This window comes from Austrofundulus limnaeus, unplaced genomic scaffold, assembly GCF_001266775.1.
Source record: "Austrofundulus limnaeus strain Quisiro unplaced genomic scaffold, Austrofundulus_limnaeus-1.0 Scaffold159, whole genome shotgun sequence".
Classification (NCBI taxonomy): domain Eukaryota; kingdom Metazoa; phylum Chordata; class Actinopteri; order Cyprinodontiformes; family Rivulidae; genus Austrofundulus; species Austrofundulus limnaeus.
In genome coordinates this window covers 892,804-915,325 of record NW_013952561.1, presented here as the reverse complement: position 1 = coordinate 915,325, position 22,522 = coordinate 892,804, and the positions used below count along the sequence as shown (strand labels likewise).

Sequence of the window (22,522 nt, the reverse complement as noted above, 5' to 3'; positions counted from 1 at the left end):
CAGAAAGACTCAGCCTGCGCACGCAGCGACACGCTCCTGTCACAGCAGTCTCTCAGGAGGTGAGTTTAGTCACTCACACAGAGTTGGACAGATCTGTTCAATAACAACATTCTGAACATATATTTAACATAAAGTTAGGTTTTACAGACCAAAGTCTATGGTAGTTCAGGTGCAAAGTGCAGGAGGAGAGGAGAAGTCAGGACTGATCRCATCGCTGCAGCAACTCCAGTCGAGCCGGCCCGCTGCTTCAACCAAACTTGCTCTCAATGAAAGTCCCGCCCTGCTCTGCTCTGATTGGACATAACGGCTCTGGACTTCATCTGATTTGTTGAAGGCAGTGTCCATTTAATCCTTATATCAGGGTCCCGCTGTGGCGCACCAAATAACGATCCATTCACACCAGTGCAGCTGGATTCTTTTTTATTTTTATTTTTTTAAGAAATCAGGTCGCATTTGTGACCAAACTGGTTGCACTCTAGAGCCCTGCTAACTGTTGTTTTGCCAGCCAACCAGGTACAATCTTAGGTACGCAAGAGAGCTTTATGACGTTACATCTGGTGCGCTTTTTCCTTTTTTGACCGCGCATGCGTACCTGCGCATGTGCACCTCTGTATATAATGTTTGCCAAAGATATGAGATGATTTTATCTAATAATTTGCTTTTTTGAAGAAGACAAGTTAAAAATATTAAATTTACTCAGGTTGCAGTCAATGGGAGTTCAAAGCTTTTAAAGTAACTTGTTTCAAGCACTTTGTGGTTAGGTTAAAATTTTCATGAAGGCTCAGCTTTTAATATAAATATTACAGATCCTGGCCAAAATAAGTGGTCAAATTAATTAATCAAATAAATTGTTAGATAAGTCACTAGAACTTTTTGCATAATCATCTTTCTCTAAGAAAGCATGAATAAAAGAAGGCAGTAAACTTGCATAATAAAAATCAAAATTAGCAGTATTTGATCAGTATCAATCAACACTGTTTTGCCATCTCTTTTTCCATCTAAAGGTTATTCTTCAATCCCGAGACTACAATGCTTTGTCAATGAGTGTGATGGCCTTTGTGGCCATGATCTACCCACTAGAATACATGTTCCCTGTTATCCCCTTACTGCCAACATGTATGGCTTCTGCTGAACAGGTAAGTTCTGTAGTTTCATTTATTATATTTTGATTCAGCAAGTTCTTTCTTCACCCAATTCCAATACTTCCCAGCATGAAAACATCATGTGCTATTTTAAAATCAGATTTGTGATTAACTGATATGTTTTCTTCTCATCACAGCTTCTCCTTGCTCCCACTCCCTACATGATAGGAGTGCCTGCCAGCTTCTTTCTCTACAAATCGGATTTCAAAATGCCAGATGATGTTTGGCTTGTTGACCTTGACAGTAGCAAGGTGTGTTTATCATCACACAGTCCTGCACTTTTTTTGTTTTTGCCTAGACCAGAATAAAGGTTGACCTGAGAGACTGTTTTACTATGTTAGAATGGTAATTCTGGAGATATGGCCTTTTAAAAAATGTATTGTTTTTGTTTCTAATTAACTGTAAATAACCATTTTGGTCTGCAGGTTATAGCACCTACCAATGCAGAGATTCTGCCACCTCTTCCAGAGCCCGAAGCAGGCGAGCTCAAGAAACATCTAAAGCAGGTAATGTGGGTTTGTGTGATAAGTCTTACTTTTTGTTGTAAAGTTTAAATGATTCTGCTGCATTGTGGTTGCCCAAACCACAAGGACTACTGGCATGGATGAGAACTGTGAGTTCACCACACTTTTGTGTAAATGTTAAAATTCTCTTTCAGCAGTTTGGAGAGTAGGTGCCTCCTTCATCAGCAGAGTTGTATGTATTGTAGATGAGCGTGAGAGCATTGGAAACTGGTTTTGTAGTGCACTAACATGTTTTTATATTTCTTTTTGTCTTTTTTGTTGCATGCTCTAGCTTTTGGAGGTAATGTCATGTTAGATCTGAAGCAAGATCTTTAATGTTAGAAAAGACAAACATTTTTCCTGTAGCCCAGTAAAGTAGCATAATATCAAAATCTGGTTCTGATTCAATAAACACTACACTGTTTTGTACTTATGCACACTGTAACCACTCCTCAAGTGAATAAGTGTCATGAGTATTTATATTACTTGGCCTTTACCCCATTTAATTATTGCTTTAAAAATACATGACTAGCTGCTATTGAATGCTGATATTAGCTACAATAGATGCTACAGTTCAGTAATTTTCTAAACTGTATTTTTTGGCAAATTAATGTATTTGCCATTAGTTACCTAAACAATTCAATTCAGCTGGTCAGGAGGACTCGGTACATTAGGCAGCCAGGTCAAGAGGACTTACGACCAGTACGACTCCCTCAGGTWTTTGTATACTGCGTCTAGTCAGGAGACCAGAACCCAGCTTGCTGCTAAGATTCTCTTCTTTCAAAGTAAAAAGTTCATAATGGAGCTTCAGGCTGGCGTTACCTTAGCTCAAGACAAAAGACTTTGTCTCATTAGTACTTGAGATAAAAATCTTTGTCGGGCTGCTCTTCCCGAAGGAAGATCAGCTGAGACRAAAAATGGCTGTTTCTCGTCTTATTTCTCTCTCTCAGACTGTCCGAATCAGGTTCGTGTGTTAGCATTCTAAAGAGGAGCAGCTAAATGACCTTGAGGGTTAGCAAGAAGCAAGAATGTTTAGTCTCTCATGTGTCCTTTTTAAAGAAAGAGTTACTTTGGTTGCTCAGGTTCTCTTTCATGCCATTTGTTTCATGCCTCACATTAGGAACGCGCTCGCACTGACCGCATCCGAAGCTCTCATGTTATTTCTAATCAGGAAAGGCAGAGTCTATCCCCTTTTATAGGACTGTAGCTGCACAGTTTATTCAAAATGTTTTCCTTTTCCTTGCAATCTCAGAGCAAGCAGGGTGACTTGGTGAGACATACACTCACACTACTCACAAATTACGGTTTACACAAGTAACCTGTAGTTTTCTTTCATAGCATTCGTTTTACGTCTCACATTGGGGACAAAAAATATACTGAGTCATAGTTCCTGAATTTTCCAGAGATAAATTTWTGGAAGATGGGTGTACTGATAAAGCATGACTTTCACCTATATGCTTGGCAGAGACAAATGCCAGCAAAAGGGCTGTTCGTAGAGCTACTAACTTTAATTCCACCTGATCCAGAGACTTTAAAGTGAGAGCATCAGCACCAGGGGTAGATCCTATAAAGGAGGCATAGGTTTTGAGACATGGAGTTTTCTGTGAGCCTCTCAGCCCTCCATCCCTGCACCGGATTGCCTGTGCCTGATAAAGTAGGTTTTGCAACTGGACCTAAGGGCTATGGAGACGGGTCATAATCCTTGTCGTTGTCTGAGAAGGGCAGCTCCAACTCTGCAACCAATGGTTTGCAGTTTTCTGTCAATGTGAAGTCAAGGGAGCTTGATGTAAGACYCTGCTTGATCATTCCGGGTGACAGTGGGTCAGCAGTGTCAAAGATTTTGAAACGTTGTATTGYGGCTCCTTGTTCGGTAGCTTGTGCAGTGGGAGCATTGCAACTAGGACAGCCAAGGCCACAGGAACTGGTTGGAACTTCTGCTCATTGTGAGAAGAGGTTTTTGAATAAACTGTCAGAGCAGCGACAACCCTTTTTAACCTCTTGAGCCCCATGCCCTTGGTACCGGGGGCAAAACATTTTTTTCAGTTTTTTATTTCTTTTAAGTTCTTCAGTTGAACCTGGACATGTTTGGTATCAAAACAAACTAAGAATCTTGGCTAAAAGCTCATGGAAACTGTTTTTACATTCACCAAACCTACTTCAAATGTCAAACAGTTGAATCAGAAAGTAAACAAACTGTACATAATGGCCTCATTGCAAATCTGTAAAGGAAAAAAAAATGCCATTATTTTTTAAAGCAAGTCAAATTAGATACCTAAATATGTAATAAAGTGTGTTGATAGTTTTTTTACTTGATTTTGAGGGAATGTGGTCCAACTGAAGTCAAGTATAATTTGTCATTATTTTATATAATATATATGGTGACAAATAAACGTTTGGATATTTTTTTTAAATCAACAAACATTCAATAAGTATTTTAAGGCATGTAAGAAAAATAAATAACTTTTAGATGTAAAAACTTAAGTTTTCGTAACATTTATTAATGGAACCATCATGGTCTGTCCTGTGCAGAAAGACAAAACACTAAATTATTTTTTTTACTAAAAGCTCTAACTTTGCTCCATTTCATTTTAGCAGCATGAATCTTTGCACAGGTAATGTCCACAAGTGGATTTATGGTTTCCAAGAGTTTTTAGCTTTCTTCATTATTGTTTTAAATGGGTTATACTGTATACCGTCTAATGAAAAAATCATTCAGACAAGAGTGAAAAAATATATATATATTCCATCCCCAATATGTCTAAAACCACAGCAGCTGTTTTAATACCTACACTTCTGATGAAATCTCCCAAGTKTTAGCTTTATTTTGATACTACCAATATTATTTAAGTAGAGTTTGTAAATGCTGAGATACTCAGTTACATTTCGGCATGGGATTTTGAGAAAAAACGTGAAGAAAAGCCCTTGGGGCTGAAGAGGTTAAATAGAGACAGACCCTACGTTCTCTGCCATGGACAGGTTTATTTTCAGCCACTTCTGACTGGCATAATGCAATAGGAAGTTCTGATGAAGTCACACCAAGAGTGTTCCTGATGTAACACATGCAACTAATACTTATCTAAGTTAATAAAATAAATACGCAAGTGGATGTTTTCTTCTAAAATTCACATGCAACAAATTCCAGTAGTTATAAGTTGGTTACATACACCTTGAATCAGAGCCAGTTTGTCAGCCTTGTGTGGTTAGCAGCTCTTTCCTGGTGTGAGTGTGTGAGAAGCTGGTTTGTAGGAGTGTGCAAAGCCTTGGTTTTGCTGGTGTATATTTGGAAACAAGCTCACAATGTTCATATGTGAATGTAGAAAATGTCACTGAGGATAGTCTACTGATTTTTTTATTTATTTATTTTTTATATTTTGTGTTCTGATTCCACTGCATTCTGCTGTGGAATCTGAGAGTCTGAAAATACTTGCACGTTACACTGCACCATTTAAATAAATCAGTTCTTCAGGTGACTGATTTATTTCCTCTTGCAAGGTTTTGGATTATTTATATTGCTGTTCTCAGGAATTAGACATTAATTTTGTCTTTTTAATTTGCTGTAGATGCTCAAGTGTGCAAGCATTTTGATTTATGTTTCTGAAAAGATCTGCTGTTTTGTACTGTGTCTGTCCTCATCACTCCATTGTAACCACTGGGTTTTCCCAGTTGGTCACCATGGATAGCCATCATGTGTCTTTCAAAGTCTAAACTCTGTTGATTTAAGGTTGTTTTTTGACTAAGTTATCACTTGTTTGTCAGTGTCTTATCATTGTAATCATAAAACATTTCCTGTCAACTTTTTCTCTCTTTCTGTGTCACTTTCTCTAAGTCTCTCAGAACTTACATTCAGTCTGGCAAATTCTTTCCCTCGTGTTTGTCACTGTTCGAAAACAAACAAAAAAACTGTTTTCTTTTCTCCTGTCTTTTTTATTCTAATGTAGAATTTTAAAATTAGACTAACAAAGAGCAACATACCTTTTTATTTTGTGATCTTTTGATCTAATTGACTCACAAATGGATGGCACTAAACATACTTATCTGCTGTCAGCAAAACAAACAAATTGGGAAGTGCTGTTAAAAGGAGACAAAGAAAAATAAAATAAAAGGGCAGTGACTGATCATTCCATCATGTGATGTTCCAGTGTCTGTCACAAAGTTGTCATCACCGGCCTTCATGTGATTCTCCTCGCATCTCTCTTATCCCCTTCCCAGTGTCTGGTTAGATTGACCGTGATCACCCAAAAGCAGATCTTCTCCTCTGAAAATAAGGTTACTCATTTCTCCTCCTGTGGAATGTGTAATGAACATGCACGGATATCCTCTCACTTACATGTTTTTGCCTGTTGTTACTACTTGTCTCTTTTTCCCCAAACTTGAGCAAAACGCATACAGACGTCACAGAATGTTGCCGACCAGTTCTTAACACACTGCTTAGCTCTGGCTTGAGCATGGCTGAATGTCCGTGCATCTATTTTGACATCACTACGTGTTTCTTTCAATCAAAATATTAGAACATTGAAGCTTATATGTATTTGACAAAGTTAACATTCATCCAGATCCAGCAACTAAGCACTCCATTATGCTAAGCTAAACATTAACTCCTGAGACTGCAGCATACATTGTGACTTACTTCCCTTTTATTCCTCCTTTTCAAAGTGACACATGCACAGCTCGCATCAACATGCAGTGAAACTGATCTTTCATGTGTTTTAGAAAATAACAAAAATTGTCTAAACACCTAAAAATTAATAATAATAAACTTGGTCAAGACTATGGTATRTATTWYACTGTATATTAAACAATCTTTTCACATTGTTTTTTAAAACAAATCCAAAGTTTTGAAACTATTTAAATTGTTTACCTCTTTGAAGAGAAAACTCTTAGATAATTTCCCATTCAGTAATTCATAGTTGCATAAGGTGATGCCAGCTGTGGGAGTGGTCCATTGCAGCACTGTTTTTTTTTTCTTTTATCTATAGATCCACTATTTTGTTTTTATTTGTTCCACTGTTGCTTTTTTAGGCCTTGGCCAGTATGAGTTTGAACACACAACCCATTTTGAATCTGGAGAAGTTTCAGGAAGGTCAGGAGATGCCTCTGCTCCCACCAGGACGAGACAAAGCTTCACCTTCATCCACAGAGTTCAACCCTCTTATTTACGGCAATGATGTGGACTCTGTAGATGTCGCCACCAGGCAAGTATTTAGCATTTCTTTCCCCTTAAATGTAACATTTTTACTCTATTTATTTAACTTTAGAATCCCACACATTCTCTTGGACTTTGCAATAGAAATGTAAAAACTAAAACCTTTTTTGTTTTTCAGGGTTGCCATGGTGAGATTCTTCAACTCTCCAAATGTCCTCCAGGGCTTCCAGATGCACACTCGTACGTTGCGTCTYTTTCCCCGACCAGTGGTTGCTTTTCAGTCAACATCTTTTCTTGCCTCTCGGCCACGGCGCACTGGCTTTGCAGATAAGCTTTCTCACACCCAGGCAGTGGAATTTTTCGGAGAGTGGGCTCTCAATCCCACTAACTTGGCCTTTCAGAGGATACACAACAGTAAGACTTGTTTTACCGTAACATTGGTTCGTGTTTATATGAATGTGAAGTTTGTCTGCTTAAATAGATCGCTGGTCCTTTGCACTTATCTGTTCCAGATGTGTATGATCCATCTTTAATTGGAGACAAGCCCAAGTGGTATGCCCACCAACTACAGCCAGTGGTCTACAGAGTCTATGATGGCAGCTCCCAKCTGGTTGAAGCTATGGCTGGACCATTGGAAGATGAAGGAAATGAGTCTGACCCCACAGACAGGTCAGGAAAGATCAAAGCTCTTTTTAAATTTTTTTTATAGTGAAGCTACCAAAGCTAGTTTTGTACAAGAATCATGCAACAAGTAACCAGATTTGACATGGTTGTTCCCAAGAGTCTTCTGAACAGTTCTGATTGGCTATCTAAAAAAAAAAAAAATCCAAGATGATGGCAGTCTTCAAAATGGCTGGCAAAATTATTATTATTATTATTATTATTATTATTATTATTATTATTATTATTATTATTATTATTATTATTATTATTAGTGATTTGAGTTGGACTCAGAAAGGAGACACATGGCAGGTCTGTTGGACCACTCTTTCAGCATCTGCCTTAAATGGTCTTTTTTATGCTCTTGAAAAGGTATTAAAATGTGTTTGTTTACTTCATTTCATTTTCATAACCAGATAGAAAGTACACCAATGTTTGAATGTTTGAATGTGAAGAGAGATCATACAACCACACAACAGCGCTGGTCTGAATGTGAGTTTAATGCTCAAGCTGCATTCGGCAAATCATGCCGGAAATGTTAGCCAATTTAACACCATCTTCAAGACCTGACCCCTCCTATAGTCATTGCATCACTTGGGGGCACCCTATCTGTTCTGTGATTAAGTATCTGCTAAATGTACCTCCTACCATGTGTAGCCATATTTAAAGCCACCCAGACCAGTCTGTACATAAAATCATCATTTTAATCACAAAAATAGTCACACAATAATTTATAAAAATACAGCATTATTCACCTAAGAAAAAACTACAGAATGTGTGGTGCTTTTAAAAATCAGTAAGTAAACAAACCCCAATAAATTTCTTCACTCTTACTAATATGTGTTCCTTGCATAGAATAAGGCTAGTGACTGAAAAAATGTAAAAATTGCCACAAGGATCATTCAGATTGATCAAGTAAACACACATATGATTACTGTGTGGAAATAAGTTTGAAAAAAAGGCAGACATCTTGGATTTTCCAATGGTCAATCATGCAGATTTGACAAAAACCTCAAAGAAAATCCTCATAGCAAATTTGATGCTTTTATCACAATTTGAACCATTTTTCTAACAGGTTAACTTAATCAATTTTCCTCAAAACCATTTAATACATTTCATATTGTCTGACTCCTTGGAAACAAAATATACTATTAATAGACTTTTGCACAGGACTGCATTGATTAGTTTAATTCTCCTGCAGCGGTAGTGACAGTGAAGGATACGATGACTCCAGCTCATCCTATTCCTCACTCGGAGACCTGGTGAGTGAAATGATTCAAGGCGACATCCAGGGGGACACACCGAGTAAGTTGTTTTTGTTGTAATTACAAGACAAAATCATGGACAAAAACTTTTTTTATTTGATGTAAAATTATACTATTTAATCTTAAGGTTTGGATCCTCCTACCCATGCTGCATTGGGAGATGCCAGTGAGGTTGAGTTCCAGGACTTCCAGGATTTAAGGGAGGATCAAAACGTGGAATGTCCACCGATTGGGGACGGTCCTGCGGAACCCTCTGATGGACAACCTCTTCGCTCAAGTTCAAGCACAACTGCAAGCTCAAGTCCTAGCACAATCATCCAGGGTGTCAACCATGTACGTGCTTATCCCATTTAGTGTAAAATGTTACTGCACTTTACAAAACAGTTTAAAAAATTAACTGAATATAAAGTGTGTTAAATGACACTATATAAATACATCTGCATATACACATATTTTCTATTTATCTGGGCATTATTGTTTCTAGGAGCAAGGGGACATGCTTGAGATTGAAGCCTCAGCAAGCGCTGCTTTTCAAAACCCTGTTCCTGGGCTCGGACTCAACAATCAGCCGTTCCTCAGACCACCTGCAGACACAGATCTGGTGGAGTCCACCAACAAAAAGCAAGAGTATGACAACCCGTACTTTGAGCCTCAGTATGGCTTTCCTTCCGAGGATGACCCAGATGCAGAAGAGCAAGTGGAAACGTACACCCCTCGGTTCAACCAGAACCTCAATGGCAACAAGTGTGTTAAACTTATTGCATCATCATCATCACACATGAGATTTCTGCTTGGCCATGCAATGTTTTTGTCATGTTTTTGAATCTTTGGTGATGTTATACGGCTTGAATGCTTGAATTCAGTTTTGTGTTTGTGATGCTCAGTAATGCCTTTTGACCTTTTGCCTGCTTTTAGGGCGCCACGACTTTTACGTCCTAGTAGCCTGAGGCTTCCAGGAGAGTCTGATGGAGAGGGAGACTCACGCAACAGCTCGCCAAATTCCACCATTTCCAACAGCAGCAATGATGGATTTGGTGGACTCATGTCTTTTGCTAGTAAGAACATTTGTATGTCTTTATGGAATTATTTTATGGTAATCTGCCAAGGCCCGCATATCCCAGTATTTCTTAATTGACCTAAACCCTATACAGAAATACTTTGCATAAGTTACTATAAATGCCCAAAGGTAATAACACCAAATCTGTAGCTCTAAATTATGACAAGACTGTTTACAGCATGTTTTTTTTTTCTATCATGTTTTATAAAATAACCATTTATTTAAAAACTCCCACTGCTATGACTACTTGTCATAGAAATACAATTTAGGGAATAAATACATTACAAAAGTATGTTTTGAGAAGATTTAGTTAGATTTTGTTTTGCATGTTATACATATTTAATGTATTTTTTCAGATTTTTGTTTTTGTTACTACAGTTGCTTCATCAGCAAATTGTTCAGGAWAATTTAGTTTTACCAAATGTGTTGTGAATAATAAATACTAATCATAATACCSTATTATTTCTTGCCTTTGCCTCCCAGTTGAAGCTAAGTTCAGTGATTRCATTTTTACTCACATTCCAGGCAATCTGTACAAGAACCATGGCACCAGTTTTAGTTTGTCCAATCTTGCACTTCCTAACAAGGCAGCGAGGGAAAAATCAACACCGTTCCCCAGTTTGAAAGGTAAGAGAGCAGCTAATTTAATAAATCTTAGAAGTTCTTTAAAAAATGTGTGTCTTTTTATGTTCCTTTGTTTTTGCTTTTAAATAAACATTAAATGGGWCTTAACAGCATTTGATAGTACACAGTTCTGTGCAGCTATATAAAAGTTCAGCTTGCTAAATTAATTTGTTTGTATCWCTGCTTTATGTTTTTCCAGTAGATATTTAAATATTGAGCATGATTTCTAATTTTTAAACAAACAAAAAAAAGGCTAACGTAGACTAATAAAATACATTTTTAGTCCTTTGGTTAATTAATTTGCTGTTTGTCCTTTTTTTGCCTTTTTTATTTTTCAATGATTTTCTTGGTAAAAAGAATATTTTAATTTTGATGTTGAGGAGGAAATGGAGCACGCAGGTTCGTAAAACTGTTTTTAAAGGTTGACTTTCCACTCAATGGATTACCAAACATACATGGCACTATTTAAAGGAGAATATTGAGGATTTTTTTTTCCTCAAGTGAAAAGAAAATCCACCCCAAATCAGATATTACTTTTATTTCCCTCATTTCTTACATGCTGTTATTAAGGCACAAGTTGTTCCTCTGCATTGTTTCTCTCAAGTCAGTTGCATTTGTTTCTTAACCAGCTCATATTAAGAGGTTTTAAATGAGAGGATGATTTGGTTTTGGATGGATTTTTTTTTCCCACTGAGAGAAAAAAGTAACAAATGGAGAGCATGATGAACTAACTCAATAGCTCTACYTCATGTGGAATAGCTGCCATTAAAAACGTTCTGTTCCTTTGATTGTGGTGTGTTTTTGTTTTTGTCGTTCAGATGTTCCCGACAGCCCGGGTATGTCATGTCTGGTGTGATGCTTAGCCCTGATTAGGAGTTTAGTTAATGTTTGAAAGTGATACACCTATCTTACTCAGTTTAAGCCTAAGATAGAAGGCACACCTTTTATGTACGTTTTTGTATCTTTGTTTTTCTCCCTGTTCCTCTACCATCCACATTTGTGTGAAATCTTTGGAGCTATAGTTGAGATTTCTTCTGTGACTAAAGTTATTGGTGTGGTATCTACTCATCCTTTTTACCACAAGAAGGTAGTGAAGTAGTTATATTTCTGCATAATACTTAAACTTTAACGCAACATTTTAAAGAGATGGTCACAGAAAAATCTGTCTTTAGTGACTGGAAGTTTATCTCCCTCCTGTTTTTTGAGCCTCATGTTTCACCTCGTTCCTCRTTTGGTGATTCTTGTTTCTGAATGTGCTTTTAAAATCAATTACTGTTTTATAAAAATCATTAATTTAGGTATTTTTTTGTGCTTTGTGCTCAAAATAAACTGACTAGAAAATGTCATCTTTTACTATAAAAAAGAAAAGACTATTCATTGCCATTGTTGAAATGTCCATTATCTACACAAAAATCACATTACTGATGTGTACACACTAAAGTACTGCTTGTACTTATAGTTTATACATGTTCTTTGTTGAACCTGACCAATATTCACCTCATCAAACACCTCAAGGCTCGTACCATCATCAGTACATTCTTTTTCTGTATTTCATACCATTTACTTTTATTTGTTTTTGGTTGGTATCTGCACCATTGTAGGTGTGCATGGCTGTTGTGTGATGGGTTGATGTTCAGACTGGTTGTGTCTGGGCCGCGGGTCCCTACCTTTTTCCACTTTTCTTTTTGCTGCATTAATTCTGGGTTTTTTGTGCAGTATTTGGGCTAAATTCTCTAATGGAGATAGTAACAGAGGCTGGCCCGGGGAGCGGAGAAGGTGGGTTCTGGCCTTTTTATCGAGTGAGCTGCATGCTTTTCCAGGCCAGTCAGTTACATCTCCCAGCATCTCCTCCATGTCTTTCTCCTATTTCAGTCACCGTGTGTGTCAAAGATCCAGTGAGACACTGGTCTGACCATGTTGTCTTTCATAAAATCTTTTCACCGTTCTCAAATGTTTCTTTTCTCAGTGTTGAGTTTATTTTTTCTTTCTTCCTTGAACTGTCTTTACAAAATTTGAAGTTCAGAGGAATTATTGAACAGTACTGTAGATCCACAGCTGCCAGCAGATACCAGGACAAAGTGGAGCAACATAATACAAAGCACAAAAAACTAAATGAGACTCAAAGAAAGATGGAACAAGAATAGAAAATTATAAACTAGTCTTCCAGCATCTATTGTTGTTTTCTTGTGCTTCTGTCCTCAGAATACAAAACGGGGTTGGTCTAAATCATGCAGTAATTGTTTAGAAAATAATAAGCAGTGACAGCAGTAAAATCTAAGTTGTACTTTCTTTTTAACTGCAATCAGTTTTCTTTTCAACATTTTTTGTTTCTTTCACGTGAATTAAAAATTTTAACTGCCTCGGCTTATTATAACATTGTGTTTAGTATAAATAGTATTCATCCAACCTACTCATTGTTGCTGTCATGCATGATGTCCCTAGTGTTGAGCTAAAGGCATTAGCTTCCCTCTGATTGTWAACTTCCTGCGCCTCTTTTGTGTGATACCAACACCAGGAGCATCATTTGATCTCCTTCCTGTGTGTGTCATGTCCTTGTTTGATTTGTCCTTTGTCTCTTGTTTGTAACTGTAGTAGATAACCTTCATTAGACCTTAAGTATAAACTTGCCCTCCWGAGACTAGGAAGCTTTATGTATAATGTTGCAACTTATAAAGTGTTTGCRTATTTTTCTACTCTTACAGTTCCTGGTGAGCAGGTGGTTCTTTTTTWGTTATTCTGCTGAGTGCTTTTTAGACTTGTGAACCTATAGTATGAAGGTTTTGCCTAAATACTTAGGTTTTAATGCTCCTTTAAGTTATAAAAGATCAATATTTGGTTGTTCTTCCAGGAGCACGGGCACCTCGAGCACTTGTAGACCAGAAGTCTTCAGTGATTAAACACAGCCCAACAGTGAAGAGAGAGTCACCCTCACCTCAGGGACGAGTCAACAACACAAGGTAGAGCATTTTAACAGCATCTTGAATCATTTTTTAATCTTTAATTATTAAATAAAAATCTGTGGTGATTTTTTTTTTAATTTTGTTATATGTTGTTTGTTGGAATGTATGTGCTGTGGGACAAGTACAGTTCACATAAAGTGCTGTGTAAACACTTCAATCTGTTCATTATTTCWAATACTGTGTGATTTTGATCCAGTGAGAATCAACAGTTCCTAAAAGAAGTGGTTCAGAGTGTTCTGGATGGACAAGGTGTTGGTTGGCTTAACATGAAAAAAGTGCGCCGCCTGTTGGAGAATGAGCAGCTCCGTGTCTTCGTTCTGAGCAAGCTGAACAGAGCTGTTCAGTCCGAGGAAGATGCCAGACAGGAGATCATACGTGATGTGGTAAGATACTTAAAATTCTTGGGATTAAGCATTCAGATACTAAGTTTGTACCACCAGACACCACTAATCCTCCTTGGCAAACAAAAATGGCTACAGCACAAATCGCAATCATGCATGCTTATTTATTTGATTTTTTTTTAAAGTTTGGCCAAAAAGACTAAAACTATGTTTTTATGAGACAATGCAGTTCGTTCAGGTCACATTTGTTTTGTATTTTGGTCGTTTACATCAGAGCATTTTTATTTTCCTTGTCATCATGTCAAATTTGTCAGGCAAGAACTTTTTTAACTACACAGTAAAAAAATGTAGTATTTTTGTGTATTTTCTGTCCTTTTTAAAACTATTATTAAAATAGAATTTTTTGTTGTTTGTTTGTTTGCAGGAGATAAACAGAAAGGTTTACAAAGGCATGCTGGACATCCTGAAGTGTACGGTTTCCAGTCTGGAGCACTCTTACACTAATGCAGGTCTTGGSGGCATGGCCAGTGTCTTCAGCTTACTGGAAATAGCACGCACTCATTATCAAACCAAAGGTATGTCCCAAGAGTTCAGCACACGTTATGGATATAAAGGGGATTTTTAAATTGTGGCATTTATTTTAAAAAAAAAGCATTATTCAACATTTTCAGAGCTCACTGATGGGTGCTTATGCTGCTAACACTTGTCTGTCTTTGCATTTCATTTATATTAAGCTTTATGCTGCATGGAAGACCTTAACTCACTAAAAAATTAACTGAGACTGCTATTTGTCAAATAATTTCCGTCCTCTTCCAGTTTGAATCTCTACATACTTGATTCCTCTTGTTTTGATGAACTCTTGTTTTTTTTGGCCCCTGCATTTTGGTAACTTGGTAGACCCAGAAAAACGCAAGCGAAGCCCCACAGACAGTGCTGGCAGCCCGGGGAGTAAAGAGAGTCCTTCTGGTCGTATGGAGACCGCCAGACCCCAGGTCCTCCTGAATATTCCCCAGCTGCAGCTGCCTCACCACGCAACGGGCAAAGGAGCCCGCCATTTTGATACCCGGAGTCTGAACGAGGAGAACTTTATTGCTTCGATTGGTGTGTACACCACTCAAGCCCGGTTGCATGCGCATTGTAAACCTCCCTCTCTGCCCCTGTACGAGCTCATAAACCTTATACCCCCCACCCCTTATCAGCCACCTCAAGAAAAGAACCCTTCACTGTCCCAGACAGATGTTGACAGGTGCAATTATTCCACACACTTTTAACTAAAACAAATCATTTAGGATGGCTTCGAGTTTGGAAATTATTTAAAAAGAAACGAATGATTCAGAATAAATCAAATGTATAATTGGGCCTCATTAACAAATACAAGGTTTGGAAGAGTGTCTGGAATATGTCCCTGAACCTGGATTGTGTGTGTGTTTGTGTCCCTTTTCCTTAAACATCTGTGCAGCTGTTTTGTTCCTCCTTCCCTGAGGATTTGTTGTTGGCCTCTTAGCACCTTGAATGCATGTTTCTGTTTTGTTCCTTCAGTGTGTAAATCTGCAGTAGCGGACGAGGGAAACCAGAGTTATGCGCATCGATAGTCAAATCGGTGTTCGTCTGTGCCTTTACTGCAGGTTTCTTCAAGGCGTGCTKAGAAAAAAAAATGAACTGCTCCCTTTGCTGCTGGCATGGAGGGTGGAAGCAGCCCTCCCCAGTAAACAGTCCCAGCAGAAGTTTTCTATTGGTCACTAAAGGAATGACTGGATTAAGAAACATTTGTCTTTACATCTTGATTTTCTAACATTCTGGGTCTGTTTACAGGGGACTGTTCTTAGTCTAACCACCTGCACCCCCCCCCCCCCAACCCTTTATCTACCCATTAGAAGTTGCACCTTCAATTCTACAGAATGCTGTGAGACTTGCATCCCAGCTTCTGCAACCGCTCCATTTCACTCGCTGCCATACTGGCCTCCCAACCCCATCCCACGCTCCCTTTTCTGAATCAGCTAGATCTCATTCCCAGCTTTTGCTCTGGAGAGCCAGACAAATGTGATAGATGGAATCAGGTGGCCCGTGGTCTTTCTGATGTCACTGTATGGCTCTCCGAGACTCTGCGCTGGGAGCTGTGTGTGTGTTGTAATGTTACCCGAGTAGCTGTTACACACCATGTGGATGTAATGCAGCCAAATATGTTCCTATTTTTTTCTTTAGTTTAGAACAAATCACAGCTACATGCAAACATTACAAAACACCTTCCTTCAGTAATGACCACATTTTCTTGCTTAATTTGTTTTGAGTTTGGTTTTTAGTGCTCACCCACCATACATGCCTTTTCAACCAGCTCTTTGACTCTCTCTCTGTCTTTCTCTCCTTGCTTGCAATGCATCTTGGGTAGAATTGTGGAGCAAGCACCAGGATAAGCAAAAAGCTATGGAAAAACAACAGAGTAAGACACTTTTCACACACCAAAAAAATAAAAATAAAAAGACTGGGGTGTGTAGCCGCTGAGCTTTTTCCACCCCTCCTCATCTCTACCTTTACAAACTCACTAATGTCGTCACATGTGGTAAAAAAAATACTGTATATTGAAAGTGATTAGAGTGAAAACCTTTCAAAACAGAGTAGAGACATGGTTTTGAGTTAAAAGATCGTGCTTTACTCTTGGTTCATTTTATACAGTACTACAAAGTACATTGTAAGTATTGATCCCTTATTTCTTTATATTTTGCTTCAAATCATCCAGACTTTGTCATCTATTAAAGGGGTTTTGTTCTGTATATCTTTACGCTTTCTTAAAATATTTGAAAGTTTTTCTTTGGACATTGACCACTTTTTTCACTCTCGAAATTCTAAAGAAAAACTTTAAAAGACCTTCAGAGAGAATTAAAAACAATTCATCAAACTGTGATAAAAGATTATTAGAATATCTGACTCTGTGGACTCAAAGTACAAAGATAGTTGTGGTTTAGAATTTTTGTACATTATTGTACTTTTTAAACAAAGTGAATTGAGTTTCTGGATCCTCTACATAAAGTTTTGTTTCAATTAGGCAATCTGATAACTTGAGTTTCCTAATGTTACAGATACAATGCTGTGATAAATTACTATCTTGTTTTAAAGCTTACTTCATGATCAAGATTTGAGATGTCAGCCACTCTTTATTTAACTTTATTTAAACAAAATTATAGAATGAATGGTTTACATGTGTTGGGGATCCTTGACAAAAAAATACTGTGCCTACAAGAAGTATTCACCCTCTTGAATGATTTTCTATAACTYAGCCATGGTCAACATGAACTGGCCTTTTTAACAAAACCATCTTCAGTGTCCAAGTCAGGGGTTGATACAGAAGGATTTCCAGGGCCTTAAACATCCTTAGGCGTTCTGTTTAACCCATCATTAAGAAATGGAAGGAATATAGGGCAAATCTACCAAGAGGAGACCATACTCAAAAACTGAGTGACTGTTCAAGGAGACTAGTTTAGTAATGGAGACCAGCAAGACACCTGTGACCACTTTGAAGAAGTTACAAGCTTCAGCAGGTAAAACTGATCCTTTCCAGACAGCTTCAGGTTGTCCTGCAGGACAAGTCGTATATTTTGCTACATTTATTTTACCCTCAACCTTTACAAAACTTCCAGCGTTGGCTGCTGAAAAGCACTTGATYGTAGTCTTTCACATGGCGTTTGGTAAACTCTAGTTGAGATTTAATGGGTTTTCTTCAGCTGTGGATTTCTCTCCCATAAAGCTTAGATGGGGAGGAACCCTGGTAACAGTTGTTGAATGAACTCTCTTATCTCACTTGCTGAAGCTTGTAACTCCTTCAGAGTGGTCACAGGTGTTTTGGTGGTCTCTCTCTCATTATTCTCCTTCCTGAATGGAAGGACTGTTTGTGAGAACAGCCTGCTCTTAGATTTACACATCAAATATTCCTTCCATTTTTAATGGTGGATTTAACAGAAGTCATGGGGATGTTTCAGAGCCTTGGAAATCCCTCTGCATCCCCTGACTTTTACTTTTCAACATTTCTCTGGGTTGAATTAGGACAGTAACTAAAAGGAAGTGAATATCAATGCAGTCACTTATTTAAATTATACAGTTGTATGTATTTGGCATTGTTTTGTAGAAATTAGTTTTCTCTTTCTCATTGAAGCGGTATTTTAGAAAATATTTGTTAAAAAGGTCATTCTAAATTAACCATGATTGATTTATGACCGTAACAAAAGCATAAAACATCCAAGGACGTGAATACATTTTATAGCCACTGTATACAGTGGTTTGCAAAAGTATTCATACCCCTTGAACTTTTCCATATTTTGTCACATTACAACCACAAACATAAATATATTTCACTGGAATTTAATGTGAAAGACCAACACAAAGTGGTATACAATTGTGAAGTGGAAGCAAAATTTTACATGAATCAAAACATTTTTTACAAATAAAAAACTGAAAAGTGCGACGTGCAAAAGTATTCAGCCCCCTTTTCCCTGAGTGCAACCAATTGCATTCAGAAGTTGCCTGATGACTGCTAATGACTCAAAAGGGTCCACCTGTGTGTAATCTAATCTCAGTACAAATACAGCTGCTCCGTGACGGCCTCAGATGTTGGTTAAGAGAATATTGGGGAGCAAACAGCATCATGAAGTCCAAAGAACACACCAGACAGGTTAGGAATATGGTTTTGGAGAAGTTTAAAGCAGGCTTAGGTTATAAAAAGATTTCCCAAGCTTTGAACATCTCACGGAGCACTGTTCAATCCATCATCCAGAAATGGAAAGAGTATGGCACCACAGTAAACCTGCCAAGACAAGGCCGTCCACCTAAACTTACAGGCCGAACAAGGAGATCACTGATCAGAGAGGCAGCCAAGAGGCCCATGGTGACTCTGGATGAAATGCAGAGAGCCACAGCTCAGGTGGGGGAAACTGTCCACAGGACAACAATTAGTCGTGCACTACACAAATGTGGTCTTTATGGAAGAGTGGCAAGGAGAAAGCCATTGTTAAAAGAAAACCATAAGAAGTCCCGTTTGCAGTTTGCCAGAAGCCATGTTGAGGACACAGCAAATGTGGAAGAAGGTGCTTTGGTCAGACGAGACCAAAATTGAACTTTTTGGCCACAATGCAAAACGCTATGTGTGGCGGAGAAAGAACACTGCACATCACTCTGAAAACACCATCCCCACTGTCAAATATGGTGGTGGCAGCATCATGCTCTGGGGGTGCTTCTCTTCAGCAGGGACCGGGAAGTTGGTCAAAGTTGATGGGAAGATGGATGGAGCCAAATACAGGGCAATCTTGGAAGAAAACCTGTTGGAGTCAGCAAAAGATTTGAGACTGGGGCGGAGGTTCACCTTCCAGCAGGACAACGACCCTAAACATAAAGCCAAAGCTACAATGGAGTGGTTTAAAAAAAAGAATATTCATGTGTTAGAATGGCCCAGTCAAAGTCCAGACCTAAACCCAATTGAGAATTTGTGGCAAGATCTCAAAACTGCTGTTCACAAACGCTCTCCATCCAATCTGACTGAGCTTGAGCTGTTTTGCAAGGAGGAATGGGCAAGAATTGCAGTCACTAGATGTGCAAAGCTGGTGGAGACATACCCTAAAAGACTTGCAGCTGTAATTGCAGCAAAAGGTGGCTCCACAAAGTATTGACTCAGGGGGGCTGAATAATTTTGCACATCGCACTTTTCAGTTTTTTATTTGTAAAAAATGTTTTGATTCATGTAAAATTTTGATTCCACTTCACAATTGTATACCACTTTGTGTTGGTCTTTCACATTAAATTCCAGTGAAATATATTTATGTTTGTGGTTGTAATGTGACAAAATATGGAAAAGTTCAAGGGGTATGAATACTTTTGCAAACCACTGTATATCCGTTTTCTCTTATAGTTTATGGCTTAAGCTTAAGCAAAATGTAATTTTGTATAATAGTGTTCTAATTTTTTTCTTCGTTTTTCCTGCAACCATGCATCAAAAAACAAACAAACCTGAATACACACTGATTGCACTGTCCTGCGCTTTTTTTAACTGTACTTTTTTCCAGTTTCAAGTGGCTTGGAGTAAATTTTGTTCATAGTTGCTGATGCACTAAAGGCTTCATGAAGTGGTTCAGTTAAATGTCACGGAAAGTGAAAACCAGATGGACGTTGTAAGAAAAGTACGCGTCACCAAATGTCCACCCACGGAGATGAGAAAATGTCACACTTGAAACAGAAAATGTCTCCTTTACCAGCCATGAGTTTGTCTGCATGCCTAACTGCCTGTGTCTGTTTGCTGTTCTTGGTGTAAATTGGACCACATTTGCAACATTGACTGGTTATTAATGTCATGCTCTTGCTTTTTTTTTGTCTGTAATGTTTTCCCAATTGCAGTGTTTACCACTCTATGCTTGCCTCTTTGTCTCTTCTGTCTGATCTTTAAAAAAACTGAACTTGCTAAGAACCTCAGTAATGCATATAAATCTTAAAGGTGGAAAAAATCCTAAATTAAGTGCCTTACTTTTCTTGAACTTTATATTATTTTTCCTGCATTTTGAGATATTATCAGCTTAGAATCTTAAATGTCAGAATCGTCTCTGAGCTCCAGTAAAGCTAGTGGTAGTGTGCTTCACCATGCACCCGTACAGTATAGACAGGGTTTAAGAGGCTTTGGCACTTCAGATGATATAATGTGGGAGTTTCTGTGCTGTGCTGGCTTTGAGCGAGGCGGCTCTCAGTAAGGTAAGGAGATAATGTAGATGTGTCGATGAACACTTGCTGAGTAATGCGTGTTTTGCAGGGTCTGAAGGAGGAAAGCAGCAGCGCCCGCAGGCGGCTGACGCAGAGGAGAAAAAGTCACAGATCAGTGCTGATAGTGGCCTCAGCGTTGCATCAGGGTCCCAGGTTTGTACAATTAGGTGGTGGTGTGGGAAAACCTGTTGCTGTTGTCACGTTGCTCATTTAATAAATGGGAGTACTTGTCTGATTTCGCTGTTGGAATGTTAGAAATTAGATGCAAAGGTTCATGTTTACCTCTTCATCCCTGGTTGACAGAAGAGTGACACGGAGTCTGCGACCAGCTCAGAGCCACTGGTCCTGACGAGAAGCACCAGCCAGGACTCCGAGGCCAGCACAGTGGTAGGGCACGGCCAACTCAGACATCACACACTTCATATCCGTTCTTGTCTGTTTAATGCATCGTATGTGAAGTTATAATTTATCTATTTTCTTCCTGTCATCGCATGTTGGATTAAATTTGTAAATAAATGTTTAAATAAAATATGTGCACTAGATGTGAGGAAACAGAGTCACATAAGGAAATGAATTTAGATGATTAAAAATATCTTCAGTTTAACCCAAGTTATCAGTTACTTTGTATGATTTATGTTTTCAGTTTGTAATGATTTTTAGCCTCAAATTTCCCAATGTGTTTTCCTTACTTCGATGTTTAAACTTGTAGATAAGTAACAGTTCTGGAGAGACTCTTGGAGCTGACAGCGATCTGAGCAGCACAGCAGGAGATGGTCTCGGAGGGAGAATTGCTCCTCATTTGACTCAGTCCAGAGGAACTCTGTCCGACAGTGAGATTGAAACCAATCCAGCCACCAGCGCAGTGTTTGTAAGTCAAAACAAGCAAATCCTCTCCTTTAAACAATATCTAGTTTGAGCTGAAAATACTGATCATAAAACAGCCTCTTTATAACTTTAAACTTGGTAGTCTGTTAAACACGTACAGTGGAAGTCTGTGGAGTTACTTTGAACTCTCCTGTTGCAGAACAAGTTTATTGTTCAAGAAAATAATTCGTGCTTTCTTTTGCTGAGAAAAAGCTCAGTGGGCACTAAGCATCTTGTTCCTCATCTTCACAGTAGCTCTTGGAAACAAATTGATAAAATAGGGCTTCTCAAACAACGGAAACACGAGGTCTCTCTGACAACTACACTGATTGATTCTGTTTTGAGTATGAATTGTCCATGAGAAAAATACTCTCTTAATTTCTGAGAGCAAGCTCCAACATCTCACATCTAAAAGTATAGTGAAGTCTTAACATGGTTTTTCAGTAGTAAATAATGCTGAAGTCAGCAGTAAATTATATTGGGTAAAGCTTAACTTATTCAGTTTGCCTATATTATTCATATGAGTTTTTAACTATGGATCATTTGAAGCAGCTGGCCAAACTATAATCCATCATTCCAGGAAGACACTTTCAGGCGGTAATCTATTCCTATCTCACCATCCGGCTGGATTACTGTAACACACTTTACCTGGAGGTTAGTGGGTCCTCCACTGACTGACTGCAGAGGGTACAAAACACTGCTGTGGGTCTTATAGCTAGCACACACAAAAAACATTACGCTGCCTGTACATTTTAGGGTCCATTTTAAAAATTGCTTTTAAAAACTAAATGGCCCTGCCCCACCCTACCTTTACAAGCTGCTACACTCTTACACCCCCACTCGCTCTCTCAGATCAGCTGAGCAGCTGCTCTCGATGGTTCCCAAAATGAAGCACAAACTCAGGGATTGCGCTTTTCTCATAGCAGCTCCTAAAATGTTGAACTAGCTGTCTCTTCACTGTCTGTCTTTTAAATCTCTTTGTAAACCCACATTTTTTCTTAGACATTTACCTCTGAGTTGATCTGATGTACTGTCATTTTCTCTGATCGTATTTAGGCCTGTCACGATAACAAATTTTGCTGGGTGATTAATTGTCTCACAAATTATTGCGATAAGCGATAATATTGCCTGGTGACCATTTTACAACTAATAATTATAAAAGCGTAATGTGTAAGTGTAATAAATCAATAAACTTTAATTTTTAAAGAATGTTTAACCAAGTGGACTCTCAGTC

General features: G+C 38.3%; 1 protein-coding gene across 19 annotated transcripts in view; it reads left to right on the top strand.

Moving 5' to 3' along the window:
- madd (MAP-kinase activating death domain) overlaps window positions 1–22,522 on the top strand; it is a gene marked incomplete at its 5' end in the record, with an annotated part of 67,088 nt that overhangs the window by 28,091 nt on the left and 16,475 nt on the right. For 6 of the 19 annotated variants that reach the window (XM_014017005.1, XM_014017004.1, XM_014017000.1 and 3 more), the window contains 20 exon segments: window positions 1,005–1,136; window positions 1,280–1,393; window positions 1,568–1,648; window positions 5,855–5,911; window positions 6,665–6,837; window positions 6,967–7,202; window positions 7,301–7,457; window positions 8,650–8,753; window positions 8,841–9,046; window positions 9,198–9,457; window positions 9,629–9,768; window positions 10,296–10,397; window positions 13,243–13,351; window positions 13,551–13,737; window positions 14,120–14,270; window positions 14,593–14,796; window positions 16,082–16,132; window positions 20,474–20,577; window positions 20,728–20,811; window positions 21,134–21,292. In XM_014017005.1, the coding sequence (XP_013872459.1) occupies window positions 1,005–1,136; window positions 1,280–1,393; window positions 1,568–1,648; window positions 5,855–5,911; window positions 6,665–6,837; window positions 6,967–7,202; window positions 7,301–7,457; window positions 8,650–8,753; window positions 8,841–9,046; window positions 9,198–9,457; window positions 9,629–9,768; window positions 10,296–10,397; window positions 13,243–13,351; window positions 13,551–13,737; window positions 14,120–14,270; window positions 14,593–14,796; window positions 16,082–16,132; window positions 20,474–20,577; window positions 20,728–20,811; window positions 21,134–21,292 (2,811 nt within the window). 19 annotated transcript variants of the gene reach the window in all.